We start from the raw sequence: 20,629 nt of genomic DNA on the forward strand, positions 1-20,629 counted from the left end.
GTATTTTCCCTTCCTTTTCTGTCCTATTAAACTGTCTGTATGTCAATGCATGAGTTTTACCTTTTTTTCCCTGATTCTCTCCCCCATCCCAGTGCAGGGGGTCAGGGGGGAGCAGGGAGTGAGCAAGCAGTTGCGTGGCACATAGCTGCTGGCTGGGGTTAAACCCCAACACCTGGGGAGGAAGACTTTTATTTTTCTTAGGGAGAACAGTTGTAAATTCTTCCCCAGTGGTATTAGCTGGAGAGCAGTAAGATGCAGGTTTCTTAATGGCAATGTAGTTGTGTTTTCATCAAAGATAGTCATATGAGCTAAAACCATAATTTACACTGCCAGGTGTCCTCCTGCATAAATGATGTCTTAAGTTTCATCCTGACAGAATTAAAAGAACTTTAAAAGCTCTCCTATTTCCATAGATAAGTACCTTCTTGATAGGCAAGTAAAGATATTAGGTAATTACTGAAAATAGTGCAGCGTATTTTGCATCTAAGTCAGCTTTAATTTGAAACAGTGACAAAACATGTTGGCTTTGCAGATATAGAAAGTAATTTCATTAATTTTATATGACTGAAAACAGAAGATTATGGACTACCGTTTAGTAAAGATGTTCTGTGTTTATAAGCCTCTGATACACTTCCAAGTGTTCTAGAGTTGGTTTTTTATGAAAATCTGTAAGTTCAAGTGTAGAGTTTTCATTTATTTTGCTTGAATCTAGGTCAAACATTTGCCGTTCCAATTCTGTTTATAGTCTTAAAAATAACAGCCTAAACAATATCAGCTGACTAGGATGAAGAAAACAGCACAGCACTTTGTGATAATCAACTCTTCTTTTCCTCCTATATAAGTATTTTAGGTCACGCTGCATAAAATAACATGCTGAACATATTCTGAAAATTATTGGTTATTAAAAATTTATGTTTGCACTGTGGATACTAGCACTAAAACAACCTTAAACCTAAAGTGTAGACCACTGGGGATGAAAGGCTGTGTTCTGGAACAGGCTTACAACAAAAGGTCTTCATATGATATTTCAGAGTCTGAACCTGATGGTCCACTGTTATCATCTAGCAAGTATTAGTCTCGACTAACTTGTGGTTTCAGACTAATATATATATATAAAGACATGTATACAAACAGTACTAACAGTATAACTGACAAGTTTTACTGATTTGTAGAACAAATTTCTCTCTTCTGTTTGTTACAATTCCAACTGAAATACAATATAAAGATGCTCACGATCTCTGATGTGTGCCATGTACTATAGGTTGCTATATTTAAGAGACCTGTATCTTTGAAATTTTCAGTTGAACACACTGCAAACCTAACTGCCAAATCAAAGCACCTGTTATACCTGTACTTAAACCACTGTACACAGCCAGTTCAGAACACATCATTACCAAGGAAAGTAAGGTGAATTAGGCATGCATTCTGAAGAGAAATTCAACTGTGTATTCAAATGCACAAATACATTTCTAAATAAACTGAGTCTTGTAAAACTAGCCAAATACAAGCTTAATGATTTAACTCTTTCTGCATAGTACCATCTCCCTGAAGATTCCTCTCTAAAGAAGTCATACAGGATCTTTCTAGTCTGTATAGACAGAGCCAACCCGCACTATAAAACAACTGCATAAACTGTACTATAAATATATATGAGGTACTCAACTCTCAACTCTCAGGAAAGCTTTGTTAGTAGTACTACATTCTTAGTATAATTAAGTAATTTTACTAATAACACTTGGTAATTACTCTGTATTCTTTTCTTGTGAGGAACTTAAGCGCACTTTCACAAACTAACAAAACAGGACCTCCTTGCTGCTACTTACATCAGTAAGAAGCTGCATCTTTGAAAGCCTAGCCACTTATTTGGGTACCTAAGTGTGAACTTAAGGACATAATTTTAGAAACACATGAAAAAGCACAGACCCATTGTAACTTTCGCATGCATGTAAGTACGTGCAGTTTAGTCAAGGTCATACAGTAAGTTAATGGCAGAAGCAGGGATCTGGACTCCCTGGCCCTGTCCTAGCAACAAATCCGCAACACCCGACTGATAACCGCCTGGAGCACATCTGGTCACTGATCTCCAAACTCAGTAAATAAGAAAGATTTAAGTTTGGTTTCCACAAAAAAAAAAAAAGAAGTTCAAACGGGACGTGACCAAATACAGGGCAAGAATTTCATCCCGGTTTCACCTCCAGGGACGCCCAAGAAGCACGCCAACTCCGCAAACCGACTTGCATGCTGCCAGCTCGGTATGCAGCGAAGGGACGGGAGAAGCCGGCAGCTCCCGGCCGAGCGCGCCCACAGCCTCCCGGGCCCACCGGCGCGTCCCTCCCGCTGCTGTAATCAAGCACAGAGCGGTCACGGAGCACCAACCCCGACCTCTGCCACCCACGCAGGGCCGGGGCTCCCCTCCTCGCCCAGACGACCTGGGCCGGGCTCACCGCCCCTCGGCGAAGGAGCCCGGGCAGGGATGAGGGACACCCCCCCCCACCCCCCCGGCCCCGCAGCACCAGGGCGATCTGACAGCCGGCGGCATGGCGACAGCAGCTCTCCCTCACCCCAGCGGCCCCCGCCCTGCCCCACAGCCTCGGCCCCCGCCCTGCCCCGGGGCCGGCCCGGCCCTTCCCGCACTCACGTTCTCCCACCAGCAGGATCCTCACGTCCTTCTTCATGGCCCCGCTCCCTGGCCCCGGCGCGGGGCGCCTCACATCGGGCTCGGCGGGAGAAGCGGAGCCGCTGCGGCCTGGGATCCCCTCACGCCGCGACCCCCCCCCTTTACCCCGCACCACCTCCTCCCCGCCGCGAAGCGGGCGGCGTACGGCGCCTCGCGAAGGACAGACTTAGGTAGCGGCGGCCCGCGCGCCTCCGTGCGGCTGCGCGGGGCGCTCGAGGCCGCGCGCCGCCCTGAGGCGATTTGCGCGGCCGCCCCTCAGAGCCCAGCGCCGGGTTAACGGGTCCCTGCCCCGCTCTGAGGGGGAGTGCTGCTCCGGGCTGCCCCGGGACGGTGACTCGGTTTTCCGCCGTTAAGGAGCCACGACGCAGATTTCACGTACTGTAATGAAACGGTGCTGGCTGCAGTGGTGCGCCCGACAACACATGAGAAGCGAGACAACGCACTCGCCTTTCCATTGTGTGGTAATTTATGATCCAAACCATAACAAAGCGTATGTGGAAAGTTAGAGGTGTCCTGGGAGTTCATCATGCTGTCGCTGTTCTTTTCCAGATGGACCAGGAAAGGACACCTCAGTCCTGACAAGAGGCAGCGGTGTTAGCTACGCATTACGCTGTTGGCAACACTGGGAGAGCGCTACCCCCCAGTCTTGTAGAAGCTGATAGACACACCTCTGGGATCTTACAAATGTGCATTTAGTCCAGAGTGCTTTCAGAGTGTTCAGTGACAGCAAAGGAGAGTAACCTTGAAGATTACCAGCAGTTCTGTCCATGACTTTAAAAGCCACGGAGCTCCATTTGGCTAAATGAGCTGTTTGAATCCCACATGCTTTATTCACATTAAACTTCTTACTTTGGCCATTCTGGAATGCCACTGTCTTCCTGAAAAAGCTTTTGCTTCTTGGGAACTCTGTTTTCAGTTTGCCTGCATGAAGCAGTGGTCCTCTCAGAAATTCAGCTGTCAGTAGGTTTTGCAGGATCTCAGCTCTGGTCCCTTCACCCCTCACAGGCAACAGGGACCTCCCTACAGCTAGAAAGATGCGACAAACAAGGGCCGAAACATTGCCTGTATGCTGGCAAGGAAACTCGTAGAACCTCTTGTTTCCTCAGGCAAGAAAAGATGGTCCTTTCCATGACACAGTCCTGTTCGCTGGCTCTTTAAAAGAGCAATAAAGTGACCGCATGATTTATTAGCTGGTACAAACACATTTGAAAACATCCTCTTCCAAAACCATCCCTGTGGTCACACCACCACCAGCAGTGACAACCCTTTGACCTAGGCAAGACTAAAACAAGATACGGTGCCAGTGAGGTGATCTTCTTCTGGGACACCTCCCTGAAGGGTCAGGTCCTCAGATACAAAGCCTTTTTCCTGTAGTTTAGTACCTACTCTAAAAAGAAAGGTTTTCATGCATGAGATCAGTAACATGCTTGGCCTCTGAGCATTCCTTACTCAATCAGATATTTCTAAAGAAAGCTCACTTGACAGAATGTAATGACATCATCTGTTCTCCTGTAATTTTTTGGATCAATGTAGGAAAATGAGGTCCATGGGAAGGGCTTATCCCCAACCTCAGAGCTTCCTTGGTGCATTCCTTCCTAGGAATATCCTGGGACTATTTAAAGCTGCTTAAGAAATCCACTTCACTCCCACACTGATGGTTACCACCTTTAGCATACACTGGAATTGCTTTAATGAAGAATGGCTAGATCAGAGCACAGCATGAAGAAAAGCAGAGCAGACAAAGATTTCCACGAAAGCCTGGGTAGCTATATACTCCTTGGTAAATTCCTGTGCTAAACACTGAAGCTTGTATAGAAGTTCTGCAGTCATAGGCAAAATTGTCACTTTTCTGAACAGGCTTTATCTCCTGTTCGTATGATTTATAGTTAAAGATCCATTTCTTTCTAGACTATATAGCCAGAAAGCAGGGTAAAGAGGATTTGAGGTATTGATTTCAAAAGTATGCAAAAGCATTGCTTTGTCAGTGATAGAGTAAAATGACACAGTCTTCTTTTGTAGCTCCAGAAAAACTCCAACCTTCAATGGTTTATCCTTGTGTAACAATGTCTCTTGATCCTTATGCCATGCTGACAGCTGCTTTTTGGGACCTAGCCATTCTACACACCAGGAATGCTCTGTTCTTCCTAATTTGTCCCTTTTACCAATTGTTCCATGAGCAACTCCAACAGCCCATCCATCACTGTCCTTGGTAATTACTTCCCAGTAGTGGCACCCAGCAGAGAAGCTCTGCGAACACATCACTTGGCTGATGCAGAATCTGTTGGGCAATGGTTCATAATCAGTCGGGTAGCTGGAAACCATTACTTTCCTGTTCTGGGCTGTGATTGCTAAGCGCTTATATACTCTTGTGAGATCAAAAGTCACATCATCTGCCCCTAGAAGAGAGAAAGGAAAATACTCTCACCTGCAGGCCACAAGAAGGCAGAATACCTCAGTATTTACTTGCATCCTAAATAACAGTGGATGTGCATCCCTACTTAAGAACAGAAATGAAAACCAGTGATCATACAATAAACCTTAATCAAAGTTCAATCCTGTGAATCAGCAAGAATCCTCAACCAAACACTAACAACTGTATCCTAAGTGTACTGAAACATTTAACGGGCACAATTGTGTAAACATCCATGACAGACTCATGCACTTCAGTGGGGAGGTGAAGGTACTTGGCACCCTACAGCATGGATCTTATTCCTAACCACAATCTTAGTAAAAAATTACCCTTTTGCCAATAATAAATGGGATGCTTACCTTAATAAAACTTACACAGTCATCTGCTCACTGGGACATGTTCTTGCATATTTTAGCAGCAAAAACATTTGTTTTGTGTTTTAAGCTACAGCTGTAGTACTGTGTGTTGACTGTAAAAATATTTCTGTAAAAATGATGCAGAATTCAGACAATAAACGGAGTCATTACGGCTTAACACAGTAAAGATTAGTAAAGTGCAGCAACTGCCCATACACCAACTTAGACTCTGCAGCCAGCACAAGCTACAACACAGCTTATATACCTCCATGAAACAGGTTTCTTATCCTTTTTATCTTGCATATGCACTCAGGTATAGTATTGCATTATGCTGCAGTAACAGATTAATTTGTGGTAACTTCATTGTGTTTCTATGCTTCAGGTAAAGAGCCAGATCTCCTGCTGATGTTTGTAAGTACAGTTTTCTTCAGCAAACCCACAGTCTCATAGTCACTTGAGTATTGTTATTGAAGAGTCATGCTGGCTTGCATACTTACACTGAGAAAACTGGCTTGAAATTGTTGGTTCTGGATTTTTAGCTGCAGACTCTGGAGATAATGAGCAGACACTTGTCTCCTGATGCAAGTCTGGAGGTTGCACTAAATAAGAAAAAATCAAAGTGTTAAGGCACTTCTTCAAAATGTAAATAGGAAGTATTTATGCTTCTAAAGGAAGCTAGTGGTTAAAGTACAAAACAGAGTTGCTTTTTTGATTGTATAAATTATCAAAGGACGTGTAGGCAAACATTTTTATCCAAAAATGAATGCCGCTGCCCTAAGTGTGGTCAGAATGGAGCAGTCAGAAAAGCTGGATGGGTAAAGCAGTTGGATCTTTCTATGCAGATAAACCAGTTTCTGTCATAAAAGTGTTCATGGTGTTCTTCGGGTTTTTCTGAGTATCATGTGTTTCTTGTGTTACTTGCACATGCATTTCATAAGCACAAAGTAATTTTTTACGCTAATTGCTGACCAAAAAGCCTGACATTCAGCCCTACAGCTCTAAGGGCTGTTTCTAATTTTCTATGATATTGTAGCACATATTTACAAGACTCATTTGCAGACACTTCCTGATGTGGTTACATAATACACTGCCTTCATCATGAAAGACATCCTTAGAAGTTCTTGCCCCATAACCTCTGCCCACTGATTCCTTGGTTTTGATAGTAAAAATGATTGTGGAGCAAAGCTGTAAACTCAATTGCTGAAATGATCAAGGTAAGAAAAACCCTGAGGTAAAAATATGATTAAGTCTCTGGGGGTTTTGAGAACCAGTGCTTGAAAAAGGCGGGTAGTATTGGAAAGGGTGGGAAGGGGAGGATTGCCCCTCAGTGGCAGTGAGGCGTTAGGTCAGTCTTAAATCGCTCTCAAAAACACTCAGTCGTCTTTCTACAGCAGACAGACAGTGCTAGGAGGAGGAGAACTCCATAGCAAAGGCCATACCAGATCTAAAGCTTTGCTTAGACGCAGCGTTTGGTGGGAGGGAATTTTATGTCTGTTCTTAGCAAAGACTTTCCTCTTATATTACTTTATATTTAGAAAAAAATATTTAAATGGATTATATTTCATTCTCCATTACTGGCCTACATGTCAGTCAGTTCTTTTCTTTTGGGCTCCCATGAAAAAAGTATAAAGTAATCATATTGTCTCCCAAACTGCATGGAGGTTTATAACAATCACACACATGCACACCTGTTTTCTCTGAAGTTTTTGGTTTCCAAAGTTACAGACCTACCTGTTTGTAAGAATGGTTCTTTCATACAGATCTTTACAGTGGGGTCAAAGTAGTGCTAAATTACAGCAGTCCAACCCCCCTCCATGCAAGAGACTGAGTTGAAGGGGGTCACATGCAGGACCCTGCAAGATACAGTCCCTCTAAAAAAGAGATTTCAAAAAAAGGAAAACTCACCTGGTGGGAACTTCCAAGAATATTTCTCCAAAATTAAAATTTCCATCTTTCTCTTAAGATCTTCTACAGCACTTTTGACAACATTAAGCTTCTCATCAAGTGTAATTTGATTCCTTGCTGAAGGTAAGCCTTTGTAACTATGTCTCTCAGGTAAGTCACTCTAATAATGACATAAAAGAATGAAGGGCAAGATGTAAACAATAGCAGTTATTTCATCTAGTATATCAGATGATTTTATAAAGCCAGAGTGGAAAAATAGCAGTGATCTCTCTAAGATCTTATTCTTTGCATTGAGAGCTTCCTTTGTAGGATAGCTGTCTGAGAGAACTAATCTGAAATCTTACAGAAAATGTGAAAGGATAGTTTATTCTTAATAAAAAAAATAAAAGAATTTGTTTTCCCCAAGAAAACTAAGAATGGGACTGGTTTTTAATATATATTACAATTTCCTTAAGTATACACATGTATACACAAACTTTCTCTTTTTAAACTTTCTTCTTGTTCTAGAACCCAAACCAAAAGTTTTAAAATGTATTAATATGGGATCTAGCATAAAATACTCACAAAAGGGTAAGCACCATTTGCCTAAATTTAGAAATTGTGGAAATCTACATCTGAGCTTGTTCTCTTAGTCTGCCTTCATAGTCTGTGGAAAGAAACAGGCCTTTTGAAGCCTTGATTAATCTCGTTTGCAGGTAGGCATCTCAAGTAGGCCAGATGACTCAAGCTCTAAAAGTACCCGTTTCTCTTTATTGCCTGTAACGGGACTCTGGATCAGATATAAATACATGGTTACAGGAGGTGAATTCCTATGTAGGCCCCTGTGCTTTGGCCCTGGAAGTCCACTTTTGCCTCCTGGCATCGTCACACCCAGTGAGCCCCACTCCAAATTCCTGCTAGCTAATTTGCATCATTGGAATTGTTGTTTTCAAAATCACAATGGGCTCTGCAGAACTGAAAGTGCTTTAACTGCCTTTTTTGAGAGCCCTTGACATATTTTCCCCAAGAAAGTTGTTACAAAGTACTTAATAACTTTGTGAGTTCTTTAACTTGCATATATATGTGTATATACATATTCTGGAAAATAAAAAGATAATAAAGGATCTTATCTTAACCTTAGATTTGACTCAGGACCAGATTTAAGCAATGCAGTCCCCACTTCACTCCAGCTCACCAACATCCTTGGAACAAATCTAGCTCTGAATTGCATCCCCAGCCTATGCCTTTTCTAACACTTTTCCCCTTTGAATTTCTCACTCCAAACTTTCCCTGGTAACAGCAATGTCTGTGGATTGGTATCATTGTCTCTAATAAGAATAGTGCAGTGGGGACCTGGAAGTGCTCTGTATGTGTTCAGCTGTCCAAGACAGTTAGCTTAAGAGTTTCTACTCATATTATGCCACTTCATTTCATCACTTACTGTTTGGGCTTGGATGTCTGTGAGCTTGTCCACTTCAACACAGAGCTGGTGAATAGTCTCTTCAATTTTCTGTTGAGCTGCTTTTTGCTCTTGTTCAATAAACATCAGTGTGTTTCTCTCCTGTCTTTCAACATATTCCTTCATGCAACAGAAATCTTTAGTAATCTGGCTTTTGATCTCAGATGTATATTCCTGAAAGGCAGAAAACATGGAGCTCATTGTGTTGTTAGAAAAGATGTGTGGAATTTGAGAATCTATTGCCCTATCTAACGTGCTCTTTGACTGACCCCTGCAGACCAGAAACAGCTACCTTTATTGAAAGGAGTAAAATATATTTGACGTTTGACAATATATCCTGCATTACTTGCAATGAGATTTTGGGCATGTTAAGGTTCTTGACTATTTTATCTTTGCTTGACAACTAACAAAGATCAATATTCCCTCTTTATGATTTGTATTTTGCATCTAAGAGTACCAGAAACATTCAGGCTACTGCTGGGTTAGACAGAAAAAGGCAACAATGCACAACTCCAGCAGCCTTTGTGCCAGCCAAGACAGGAGTTAGTACAGCTGGTACCATAGTTCATTCTCATCAATAAAAACAGAGTTGTGACAGCAAAAGAAGGAAACAAAAAGGCAGATTCCTGCTCTGGACTGGAAGGCTACACTGGAGTCAATCACGTCTCCAGGTGGCAGTGGAAACAGAAGATAACTGCAGGTAATGAATGTACAATGTGTACCTTTGTTTTACTGAGATCTTTCCTCAAGAGATGGATGGTCTCTATAGTCATTTCTAGTTGCTTGGAGATGTCCCATATCTCGTCCTCCTTTAAAGTAACACATTGGACCATTTATCTATATAACCCTCAAAGAAAGCATGACTAGGTTAAGCAGCAGGATAATAAAAATCCCTACATCACTGACATTAGTTAAGCACTGGACTGGTTGAGAAGGGGTCTGGAAGACAATTCTGAGTGGGAATAGTCAGAATGAAGTCAACATGCAACAGTCATCAATTACATGTTCAAATATAATTGTGAGCTTCAGCTCTTTGGTCGACCACAGAGACTGAAGAAGACTTTTTAGATACATATATGCTAAAATAATGAAGGTCAACAGATTTTTATCATATCCTCCAAGTCTGGGGGTTATTTTAAGCAGAGATCTAGATAATGAACCAGTCCCATTTTGTGCCGTGGAGATGTAGCACTGTATAACAATGTCATGTGTCCTTTCAGGAGTCTCCAATGCTATGCTGGTGCAATAAATAACACTCCGCACAAAGAACGCTTATTACTATCGTACATCAGCTGAATGTGTACAGCTATTAGTTCTTCTAATTCAGCTATGCAGTCCTCAATGTATCAGACACCACGAATGAACCCCAAACACTGCTTTAGCTAAACCTATCTGCTCAATGTCCATGATATTGTCATGACGACGCTAATATTAGCATGGGAAATGCAAAGTATCTGGGGGGGGGAACGAAAAGAAAGATAAAAGTTCACTCAATCCTAGTCACATCCCCACGTTCGTTCGTGACCCTTGTGAAGTATTTAGCATTGTGGCCAGAGTTGTCCCGGGGGGAGGAGCCCCGGGCTGTCCCGGGAGAGGTGGGGTGCCGCGGGGGGGGAGCCCCGCGCTGCCTCCGGCCGTACCTGCTTCCCAGGTCGCCCCGCCGAGCTCCGGTCGTTGCAGGCAACAGCTCCGGAGGGTTTCGGTTCATCCCGTGTTTCCAGCCCTTCTTCCTTTACCTCCTGCAGGATTAAGCTCACCAAAGCGGCCAGCTCCCGGTTGGGCCGCAGGTCCTTCAGCTCGAAGCCTTCCCGGCAGAGCGGGCAGCCGGCGCGCTGCCTCCCCTTGCAGTACTCGATGATGCAGGGCCGGCAGAAGCTGTGGCTGCAGCCCGTGAGCCGCACGGGCTCCGTGAAGTACTGCAGGCAGCAAGCGCAGCTCAGGTCCACGGCGCCCAGGAGCCGCTCGAGGTCGACAGCGGCAGCCATGGCCCGGCCCGGCCCGGCCCGGGGCGGAGCGGCCGGCGGAGTTTCGTTTCCCCCGGGCGCCTCCTCCCGAGAGGCTCCTGCCGTGTGCCGGAAAGCCGGGAGAGCGCCGGGACGGGCGAAGACGGGGAGCTGGACGGCTCTCCTCCGAGACTTGCTCCATGAGACCGCTGCGCTGTACCGGGATGGGGCCGGCCACAGGGCTGTGCTCCACCGCCGAGCCTGCGTCCCGGTGCTCCCCGGGGGCGGCTCAGCCGGGGAGCTCCCCACGCCAGCCAGAACGTCCAGTGCCGGCCCAGCTCTTCCTCTGCTGGCGACTTGGATCCGAGGATTTGGGTTGGCTGCAGAAATTAACTGTGACATGGAGCTCTCCATGACCTGGCCTTGACTTCTGGTGACTGTCCAAAAAAGTTGCTGTTATCTGCGTGATTTGATTTTCACAGGGAATTTCCCGGTTTTGTAACAAGTCGTATCAGAGTTGCTGACAGGGCTGGTCCACTGACCCATCCGGGAGAGCAAGCAACACAGCACAGGGCAGCTTGCAGAGCCCCATCCGTGTGAAGTCTAGGCAACCGGATGAACTGAACTCCTCTGAGGTCATCCTGGGTTACTCAGTTCATCTCAAAATAACAATTAAAATATGTTAAACTGAATGAAGACTGACACTGTTCCTTGTAAAAGTCAGAAGGTGCTTTGCTATTGATTTCAAAGGCTGCAGGATTAGGTTGTTAAAAAGATTTGCTAAACCAGCATGTGAACTAGAATGAATCAGGTTGTGTGGGGAGAGAGAGTGGGAACACAGGGAAGTTCATGGGAGCATATCAACAAGCAAAATTGCTGTAGATTGCTCGGAGTTGGACAGTGATGAGGTGGCCAAGACAGGCAGAATGATGATCCAACTCAAACAATTCTTCTGCACTATTGGGGGAGAGGAGGGGGGGGAGTTAATCTCACTAATCCCTGCAAGTATTGGTACTTCCTCATTTCTGCAGAAGAGGAGAGCTATTCTGGGTATCTCAGACTGGCTGGCAATTGTCAGCAAAAGGTGGAAGCCTCACCAGAAACTTAGTCTGCAAGACTTCCTCTTGATTTGCAAACTAAGGCTGTCTGAAAAGAAGAATAAAATATCTGAATGACTGGCTGCTTGGTCGAACCAAATCTCAGACTTCATTTTGAGGCAAGAAAATACTCAGTGCGCTGTATCAGCCAATGCAAATCTTCATCAATTCCTGCACAGAATGGATGTAAGTGGTACCAGACCAAGAGGCACTCACCCTCCACTTTCGGCGCTGGTCCTCTTTCATTGCATGTCTTCAAGCAAGTCACTGAAGAGAACACTTTTAAAACTAGTTTCTGCCTTTCAATGCTCAGACTAACCAAGCTCATTAAGCTTTAGCTGTTTTTCAGGAGGTGAGACAGATCAGTGTATATTTACCCTGTACTCATGATGTGTTTGCTGGGGCACTATGTGGGGTTGCTTAGGGAAAATTTGGTCTTCACATGGTGGATTTGCCACTCAAAAAAGTCCAACAGCAGAGATTGTTGAAAGCTAGGAGCTAGGAGTATTCATCATTAGAGCGATTCCATTACAATATCCTCCACAATTCAAACTTGACTTTTATTTTTTACTGTGCCAGAAATGTAACACTGTGAAAGACATTAAACCCGCTCTGTTGAAGACAACCATGTCCCTATCTGGACAGGAGCTGCCGCCAGGTGGAATGTAGCTGCCTGACTCCGCTCCTGACTGAGAAGGACATCCAGTGACTCCAGCATGAATCGGTATCTTAGATCTATCCAACAGGACACCCTGCATCTTCCCGATAGGAGATGGTATCTTTGCCTCTTGGTCACTGTCCCTATGTACTCATGTAACAGATGACCCCATTCACAGGAAGGATACATGCCGCTGGCTGGATTGTCAGGTACATCGTTCAGGATGTACAGGAGTCCTTCTGACATCAGACCAAGGCAAGAAAAGGAGGAGCTGATATAACAGCACCTGCAGGAGTCCTCAAGGAAATGCATGCCAGCCCTTCTGAGGTCAAACTTTCCTCCATGGACTTTTGGGGTTTTTTTTCCATAAGACAACACTGGATGATTCATCCCCATGTCAGACTAGGAAGGCCTCTTCTGCTCAAAAGCAGAGGAGGGCAGGAAGAGAGAAGGCACTTCAAGCAAGGTTCTGGAGGGGCACAGATAATTTCTGATTATCTGCACTCCCTCTTACTCATTTCTCTGTTGCCAGCCTTCCTGTGCTTGTGGCTGTTGAAGGAAGAAGCCCTTTGTACTAGAGTCACTGCAGGGCCTTGAGCACCATCCTTGCCAACAGAAAGAGGCCACAGAGCAATGCTGAACAGAGCCCAAGAAGTGCAGTTCACCAGAACTCAGTGCTAGTCTTAACCAGTCAAAGGCTGGGCAATAACTCCATTTAAGGCATCTATCCACTCCCTCTGCTCCTTATCGTTCTCACATATAAACACAAACTCTCTCATTGGTGTGATCACAGTGATCGCTGGTTTCCTCTTCTTTACCCGGACTCCCTGGGGCAAGCCGGCTTGTACTTCATACCCCTCATCCGTCCTTCCAATAAAAACCTGGCCCTGTGCAAATGCATCCTAGAAAGGAAGCAGAAGACATCCGTGAGCCAGTAGACTGTGCAGCTCCTGCAGACACTGTTCTATCCTTTGACATGGAACAGGAACTGGGGATGCATGAAGGGGACACTGATTGGGTGACAGGCAGCAGGAAACACACCAGAGTTTTTTTTACACTCACGGGCATTCTCAGAAGAAGGAGGTGGGGACCCACCGTTACAGAGCTGGTTGGTGGGTGTTCAGAAGGAGCAAGGAAGGATATCCTTGTGGCTACAGCAGTGCTAGGAAGTAGGACATGGGGGCTGTCAAGCCTCTGTTATCGGTATATTGCTCATCTTGCCTAAGGTTACAGGCACAATGGCAATAGGGCTGGGAGAGAGTGGGCATAAATACTACAGGCAGTAGCAGCTACTTTTAAAAGACTTAGATCTTCCTCACAGCCACTGTAAAGGCCAGAGTTCCCAAACAGCTCAGCTTCAAAGAGATCCATTGACAAGGGAGATGACTTCTTGAGACTGACCCTGCTTCAGTCTTGGGCAGCCACTAGAAGAGCTGGATGAGAACAGACCCTTCCTCCCCACCCAACCTCATGAAGGGGCTTGTGGAATAGCAAAGAACACTCCTCTTACCAGTGGATTTTTAAAGTACATCAGCTTCCTTTCTTGAGAATCCAGGCAGAACCAGCGCACCTTAAAGGCCTCCTTCTGCTGCAAGGAGATGGTAGAAGTTTTTTTAAAGACCAAGTCTCAAAGGGGAGCTCGGGCTATTCAAGGCAGATCCCTGGACTGCTTAAATGACTCAGAGCTTGAGTTCAGTTTCATTCATCCCTGTAACTGGTAACAGGTGAGTTACCACTGTGGGCAGCCCTCAGCTCCCTTCTCCCTGGGTTCACACTAGAAATTTGCATTCAATGACAATCCTTTGGGTAAGGCAGGGAAGTTTGGTTCTACCAGTGATCAAATTATCAGGATTAAGAAAGTTGCAGCAAATGGATTCATTGAAAGCACTGCAGAGAATGATCCCTGGGCCAGTGGTGATAATGAGGAGAGCGTGCAGTCAATTTCAACATCTTGGTTTGGGGGGTTGTCCCTAGCATTGCGGGATGCATAATGGTAGCTTTTTTTAAAAGTGCTAATTCCATCAACTACACTCATCTGACCATTCCCTGAGCTATTCATTGCTCCATGCTGAACTGAAGCATCCTCTTCTAGGGTTCACTTCAGCTTGAGCAGAATTTAGGCTTCAGGAGAAAAACACACAATCTTTCATGCTTGTAGCTGTGAGTATTCTCTGTGCAAGTACCTTCAGGAAGATGTATTGGGACACTAGCACTGAGCTGGACCAAAACCCCAGCATATTCAATATCAGCATTACACCACTGAACTTTTTAATGGGACTTTGGCTCACGGTTCACTCAGAGGAGAGCAAGGCAAGAAGTGGCAATGCTCAAACAAGACCTCAGATCTTTATCTCCTTCTTCAGCAGTGCCTGAAATCTCCCTCTCCTGTTTCAAGGAGTAGTGGCCCAAATACTTCCCCGCTAAAAACCAAACCAAACCATAGGCTTCACTGTGGAGAATTTGCTCCATCATACTTTACTGCTATAAGCAGATGTGACTTATGTGTTACTGACTTTAAGAGAAACAGGGAAGTAGGGGAGTCAGCATGTGATGTTCTGTTCTAGCAGGAGCTGCAGTCAGCAGATACAGAAATCCATTTAGTGTTGCATAACAGAACTTTGCATGTCTACTGCCAGCTAATCCATCTTGCTTACTCTTCAAGGAGGATTCTTCTTCCCAGTCTTATTTTCCACACAAAATAAAACTTGATCCCAAAGAATATGACAGGCTTGAATAGAATGTTTTTTATCAACCCAGGAAGCAGATAGTCACTCAACAAATCGTTTACTAGTAAACATCATAGAATTATCAAATATTCTCCATCTGGAATAATCCTATTTGTGTACTGCCAGGTATGCACTTACTTTTGGTCCTGTTTTCTCCATATATCCTTCTTTGACATAATTTCTTGTGATCCTGGGTATGACCTAGGAGAACACAAAACAAACAAACAAATAAAAGTCTGTCTCATTCAAGCTTGCTTTTCCGTTCTGTTTCTGTAAAAGCTAATCACCATCAATTTTGGCTTTTGGGGTTTGGGTTTCTTTGCTGCTCAGTAAAGGGAAGTCTGAAATAAGAAGGAGCATAAGATTTTTGAAAGATTACACCTTATAAGGACCACATGGAGACTTTCAGGCCTTAAATGCTGACTACATTTTTGCATGTTATCCAGTATGGCCTTTCCTTCTACCTCTTCTGTCCATTCCCAAGACCCATACGCTGCTGTTTGAGCACCTCACTCGGGCAGAAGAAGTGAGAAAATGTTTTCCTATGCTATGTTTGCATAGACTGCTTCAAGCCCGCCCTATTCAGTTCTCACCTCAGGCTCAGGGACAGTTGGGAAGGTTGTTCTGAGATAATAGTAACGTGCTGCCCGAATGGCATTGAACCAGTCAACAATCTCCTAAGGAAAACAGCAAATAAAAACATAAAAATAAGAACAACAAGAAGGAGTAAGAGTGCTGCCTCTTCAAAATGCCTTTCTCCTTCCTTGAGACCTCTTTGCAAAGATGTACTTTTTCCCCAACGGGCAGAGACAGTGACTTGTCCCAGACACCTGGAAAACACTGAGCCTTCAAAATAATTTTAAACTGCCCATCCAGGGAGGTCCCAGACATTCTCAGCATGGACAGTCACCCATCCATGTACACTGGCTTTTTCAGTTGATTCCGTTATGGATTGTTTAAAAACCTTTGTACCTGGAAACACATGAGAACTATGGCAAAGGAAGAAACAGAAATCTAACAAAACCCGTAGACATACTTCTTGAAATTATCATTGTTTGCTTGTAAATAATGCAGAACAATATTTCCTACGCATGTCAAGAAGGCTTCAGAGAATATAACCACAGAATTGTATAAAACCATTAGACAGTTACCTTACAGAGATTTATATACGTGCCCCACTGAAGCCTTAAGACTGTTCAGGGTATGAAGTTGAACATATGCCCCAACAGAACAGGAGCAAGATGTTATAGTTATTAGTGTGAAATTCTGTGACTTTCTATATTCTACAAGTCATAGTGACTTCAAATAAAACTAGATCCTGCAGAAACAGGGTATCTCTTCCAAAATATAGATCCAACATCTGAGAATCTTGCTTATTCCAAAATCTCCATGGTATTCACCTTTCCACTGTCGTGATAGACAAAAAGGTTCCTTGTTTGACCATCTGTGTTGTATGTGATCTGCAGCCCATGAGCATGTTGGATTTTCTCTGTCTGGAACATTGCATTCAGATTCTCAATGCTGATAATGGCTTTTGGACCTCTGGACTGTGAAATGAAAAGCATCACTGTATTAAAGTGCTCTCAGGGAGGGTAATGGAGGACAGATTAGCTGTATGAGAACTAGACCCCTACTGAAGAGAAAGCAGGCATCCCAAAATATCTGAATATTGGATATACCTGAAATATAAAGCCTTAATTACATGCTGCATAAAATGACTTACAAAGAGTGACTCCCTTTCCTTGACAAATGCTAGGTTGCAATTTGAGAGGGATGTGTCTGAATTGCAAGGGATGGGTTCTATCTCCAGCCTCATAGTTGGAGAACAATTAGCTACACTCTCCCACAGAAGGGAGACATGTTGAGGATGATGCTGCAGCAGTTGATGAGAGAATATTTTGGTAATATAAGAGGTAACAGCTGCTAGCAGATCTCTTCTTCATCTTGCTATTCAACTGCCAGTATCCATTTCCTTTGTTCACTAAGCAAAAGGAGGCTGCAGGGTTAAGATAAGGGATGAGGAAAAGGGCTAAATCCAAAAGGGCAATTGCCTAAGATACCACATATGTTAATGGGGAAACATCTGGGCTGCTCCAAACACAGGCTGGCCTGGCTACAAAACTAGACACAAAGCTATTTATGCTGGGTTTTGCTGGTGAAGAGCAAGGTCTGAGGATGGAGGCTGACCAGCTACGTACAGCCAGCTCTGGCTGAGGAACTCACTTCTTTGGTGTAGTACTTCATCACCCCTTCCCTTGCTGATAGGAGAAATCGCCTCTTCTGGAACTGTCTGCTTTCCCGCCCACGCTTCCAGAGGAATCCTTCACGGCTACCTGCAGATCAGACCAAGATAAGTGTCAGAGAAGGGCAGCACAATAGCAGGACTATTTATCTACATCGTGATGTAGCAGAGTTTCAAGTCTCTTCTCTGTCTGAGAATTTTCACCTCATATGAAAAAATCAGTGGAGAACTAGAGAACGGAAAGATCTGAATACACCCTTGCATGTGTCTAGGTGCCTTTTCTTAGGAGCTTCTTCTCAAAGTTAGACTCAAAGCAAGGACTGCACATCCAACAGTTCAAATATGACAAGCCTTAAAGATCTTCAAAGTTGCAAACATAACACTGTGCTGTTGGCCTTAAGGCTAACACCTTTTCTCTGACAATCCTAACTTTTACCTGCAGAACAAGGATCTTGGCAGACTCGGGTGGCAACAAATTCCTCACGCTCATATTTAGCTCTAATCCATTGCTCTCTTAAAACCCTGAAAGAGGAAAACATGGATAAAGCTGATCTGCCTCTACTCTATTTTCACCAACCAACCAAAGAGACCTGTAGAGGGAAGCAGTAGTTTGACAGCTGTAAAGGTCTGCAGCAATGAATACACGATAACTTACAAGCAATCACAGGACTGAGGGATGTAATAGTAGGGAGGGACTTTCGCCTCATATTTAGCTTTGGCACAGAGATTCCCGTGCTTCTTCATAAACTGAAACACAAAGGAAGTTACAGTTAGGTGTGCAACTACAAAGTCAATACCATGTCATGAACATAACATGAAACTTGTATCAAAGGGAGCACTGCACTTCTTGCTCAGTCTCGCCATAACTCTTAGTGCATCTCTACGTATGTTTATAAATCCCCTTTGGCACTATAGTTTGCACTTTTTAGGTGGCAGAGCCTTTTTCAGTATTTACAGTTCTGAATCAGATGGGAAGGAATACGAGATGGTAGTTGTTGATTAAAAGAACAAAAGAAAATGAGGAGGAAAGGTATTTACAATCTCCCTATACCCTCATCTCCTCCTAGACATTAACTATGATTATATTATTAACACAATTCAATTGAAAAATGAGAGGCTGAACCAACATTTAAGAAGGGTATGTGGATTACCGAATAGAATATACTATCTGGAAAAATCTTGGGCTTCTTAACCACAATGACGAGTTACTGTGTGCTATAAAAAAAACCCACTGTGGGCTGTTAAAAACATGATTACCTATCAGTGTAATTGGATTGAGTAGATCATAGAAAAACCCCTAAAGTTACCCACGGAGTTAACTTAGCCCTGTGCGGCTTTGTCCCTCTGTCCATGGTGGACAACACAAGAATTATAAGGTAGAGGAGACTATAATGAAAAGTGGAGAAAAGCAAGTGAATTACTGCTTTTTTCTCTGTACCTCTATAAGATCGTTCTCCCAGAAGTCAAGCCGAAGGGATTTGACCCTGCTGATTTGAGGAAGATTGCGATGGATTCCAGAGCAATTCAAACAAATGAATATTCCAAGTTTGTAAGAAGCCCACTCTGGATCTAGATACAAACACAAAGAATGAACTAATACATGGGAAAAGGCACAGCCACTAGCAAGGGCAAAAAACCACATCTGACGCACAGCCCAGGCTTCACACATAATACATTAGATCCCACCCTGTCGTTCATGGCTGTCACTTCACTGTGTTCAGAGGAACAACAGCACCTGCTTTCCACAATGAAGAATGTGGCTCCTGCATTTGTAGGCTCTTTCACTGACTATTTGTTTAAAAATTAATGTGACTGTGCAGGCAGCTAAGTGGTGATGTAAAAGCTCAGCTAATTATTATTTCCGCATGAAAAGCTGCTGTTGCTGAATTAACAATGGAAGGGTGTTGCAGACAGCGAGCACTACTGAGAGTACAATGGAGTACAACCACCCAGAGCAAGGACTCATGTCCACTGCCCATGAAAGCTCCTGCTTTTGCCTGCTGCTGCATTCCCTGAAGTGGCCTTGATGAGTCTATGCTTAGAGGCATTCCGAGTGCTCTGGCAAGACCATTTCCTTAGATCGCCACTTTCACCATGTCGCCCTCCGCTCCTCCCTTATCACATCAAACAGAAGCTACTTGTCATCTTCTTCCAGCTGCTGTAGGCTACCGACTGACTGCTCGCCTTGGTGAGGGTGAGTCCCACCTCGAACGAGCGCAGGGTGCCAGCCCGGTGCCGCCTTGCCAGCGGGCTCCTAAGTGCCTTTCTCTGCACCTACCCCAGTGCAGAGACTTCCCCCCCCGAGCTAGAAAACCACCCCACGCGCTCTCCTCCTCCAGCTCCGTGCACTGTCAAAAATAACTCTGGGGAAGCTGCTAGTGCGCTGAAGCCACTTCCTGTCCCACGCTGTCCTCCCCTCACCCCGTGGGGCTTCCACTACCACTCCTGGCCCTGCCCGGCTGAGGAGAGCCGTGTCCTGACTGCCTGGAGCCCCGCGGGGACCACCTGAACGTCCGCCTCCGAGAGCGGGACGGCGGGGTGCCGCCCGCCCCGGGAAACCACCTGCTCCCGCCTCCTGCCTCTGTGGTACGTGAAGTGAAAGGTGACGCCGGGCCCCGCTTCCAGGAACGGGCTGAACAGACACCGGCACGCCGGCAGGCTGAGCGGGGATGGACGGACGCCCGGCCGGCGGCACAGCCCGAGGGGCCCGGCCGGCCCCTCACTCGCCCCTATTTTCCTGTCAGAAACGCGCCGGGCGGGCCCGGGGGGGTGGGGGCGCGAAGGGAGCGGGACTGGGGCCGCTGCCGGGCAGAGCCCCCTTACCTGGCTCCCCGCAGTCGGCGCAGCGGCCGTTCCCGGTCCCGGCAGCCCTCTGCAGCTCCAGCAGCAGCGTCTTGTTGCGGTCGCGGTCCATCATCGCCGCTCGGTGCCCGGCGCGGAGCTCAGCGGGAGGCTCAGCTCCGGGAGGAAAATGAGGAACTGGAGAGCGGTCCCGGCGCCGCGGGGAGCCCCGTCCGCTTCCCGCGCCCCCGGGCGGGCGCTGCTGGGCCGCCCCTCAGGCCGCCTCCTAGCGGCGGCTCTCCCGGCAGGGCGGCCCCGGCCCCGCGGCAAGGTCCGCGGCGGCGCCGGGCGGGGCCAGCCCGGTGAGAACCCGCCCGTGCCTCTCCGCGATAGTGC

At 45.5% G+C, this 20,629-nt stretch overlaps 3 protein-coding genes across 8 annotated transcripts in view; all 3 read right to left on the minus strand.

The window, feature by feature from the left end:
* Positions 1-2,771, minus strand: part of RHOT1 (ras homolog family member T1) — a 28,106-nt gene extending 25,335 nt beyond the window's left edge. For all 6 annotated transcript variants that reach the window (XM_052807496.1, XM_052807494.1, XM_052807490.1 and 3 more), the window contains exon 1: positions 2,639-2,771. In XM_052807496.1, the coding sequence (XP_052663456.1) occupies positions 2,639-2,675 (37 nt within the window). In that variant the 5' untranslated portion in view covers positions 2,676-2,771. The remainder of the gene's footprint in view (positions 1-2,638) is intronic.
* Positions 2,772-4,329: 1,558 nt separating this feature from the next.
* RNF135 (ring finger protein 135) lies at positions 4,330-11,410 on the minus strand. The gene is made up of 6 exons (XM_052807488.1): positions 10,427-11,410; positions 9,509-9,595; positions 8,769-8,960; positions 7,349-7,508; positions 5,941-6,042; positions 4,330-5,073 (listed from the first exon to the last, which is right to left on the minus strand). The coding sequence occupies exons 1-6, from the start codon at positions 11,141-11,143 to the stop codon at positions 4,538-4,540; spliced, it is 1,794 nt and encodes a 597-aa protein (XP_052663448.1). The 5' UTR covers positions 11,144-11,410; the 3' UTR covers positions 4,330-4,537.
* A 955-nt stretch (positions 11,411-12,365) lies between these two features.
* ADAP2 (ArfGAP with dual PH domains 2) lies at positions 12,366-20,515 on the minus strand. The gene is made up of 10 exons (XM_052807489.1): positions 20,276-20,515; positions 18,891-19,021; positions 18,108-18,199; positions 17,889-17,974; positions 17,434-17,543; positions 16,611-16,757; positions 15,804-15,887; positions 15,349-15,411; positions 13,995-14,072; positions 12,366-13,386 (listed from the first exon to the last, which is right to left on the minus strand). Exons 1-10 carry the CDS (start codon positions 20,367-20,369, stop codon positions 13,168-13,170), a joined length of 1,104 nt encoding a protein of 367 aa, XP_052663449.1. The 5' UTR covers positions 20,370-20,515; the 3' UTR covers positions 12,366-13,167.
* Between the last annotated feature and the right edge of the window lie 114 nt (positions 20,516-20,629).

The sequence above is a fragment of the Harpia harpyja genome, chromosome 14, assembly GCF_026419915.1.
Source record: "Harpia harpyja isolate bHarHar1 chromosome 14, bHarHar1 primary haplotype, whole genome shotgun sequence".
In the NCBI taxonomy this organism is placed as follows: Eukaryota; Metazoa; Chordata; class Aves; order Accipitriformes; family Accipitridae; genus Harpia; species Harpia harpyja.

Bases quoted from the DNA above. Each gene is read 5' to 3' on its own strand.
- RNF135 (XM_052807488.1), bottom strand. From the start codon at position 11,143: ATGGAGAGCTCCATGTCACAGTTAATTTCTGCAGCCAACCCAAATCCT. The intron at 9,596-10,426 runs GTACGGCCGGAG...GTTACTTTAAAG, and splicing joins CGGGGCGACCTGGGAAGCAG to GAGGACGAGATATGGGACAT. The intron at 6,043-7,348 runs GTGAGTTTTCCT...TTTCTTATTTAG, and splicing joins TTCTTGGAAGTTCCCACCAG to TGCAACCTCCAGACTTGCAT.
- ADAP2 (XM_052807489.1), bottom strand. From the start codon at position 20,369: ATGATGGACCGCGACCGCAACAAGACGCTGCTGCTGGAGCTGCAGAGG. The intron at 17,975-18,107 runs GTAAGTTATCGT...TTCCTCTTTCAG, and splicing joins CCTCAGTCCTGTGATTGCTT to GGTTTTAAGAGAGCAATGGA. The intron at 17,544-17,888 runs GTAAAAGTTAGG...TCTGATCTGCAG, and splicing joins CCAAGATCCTTGTTCTGCAG to GTAGCCGTGAAGGATTCCTC.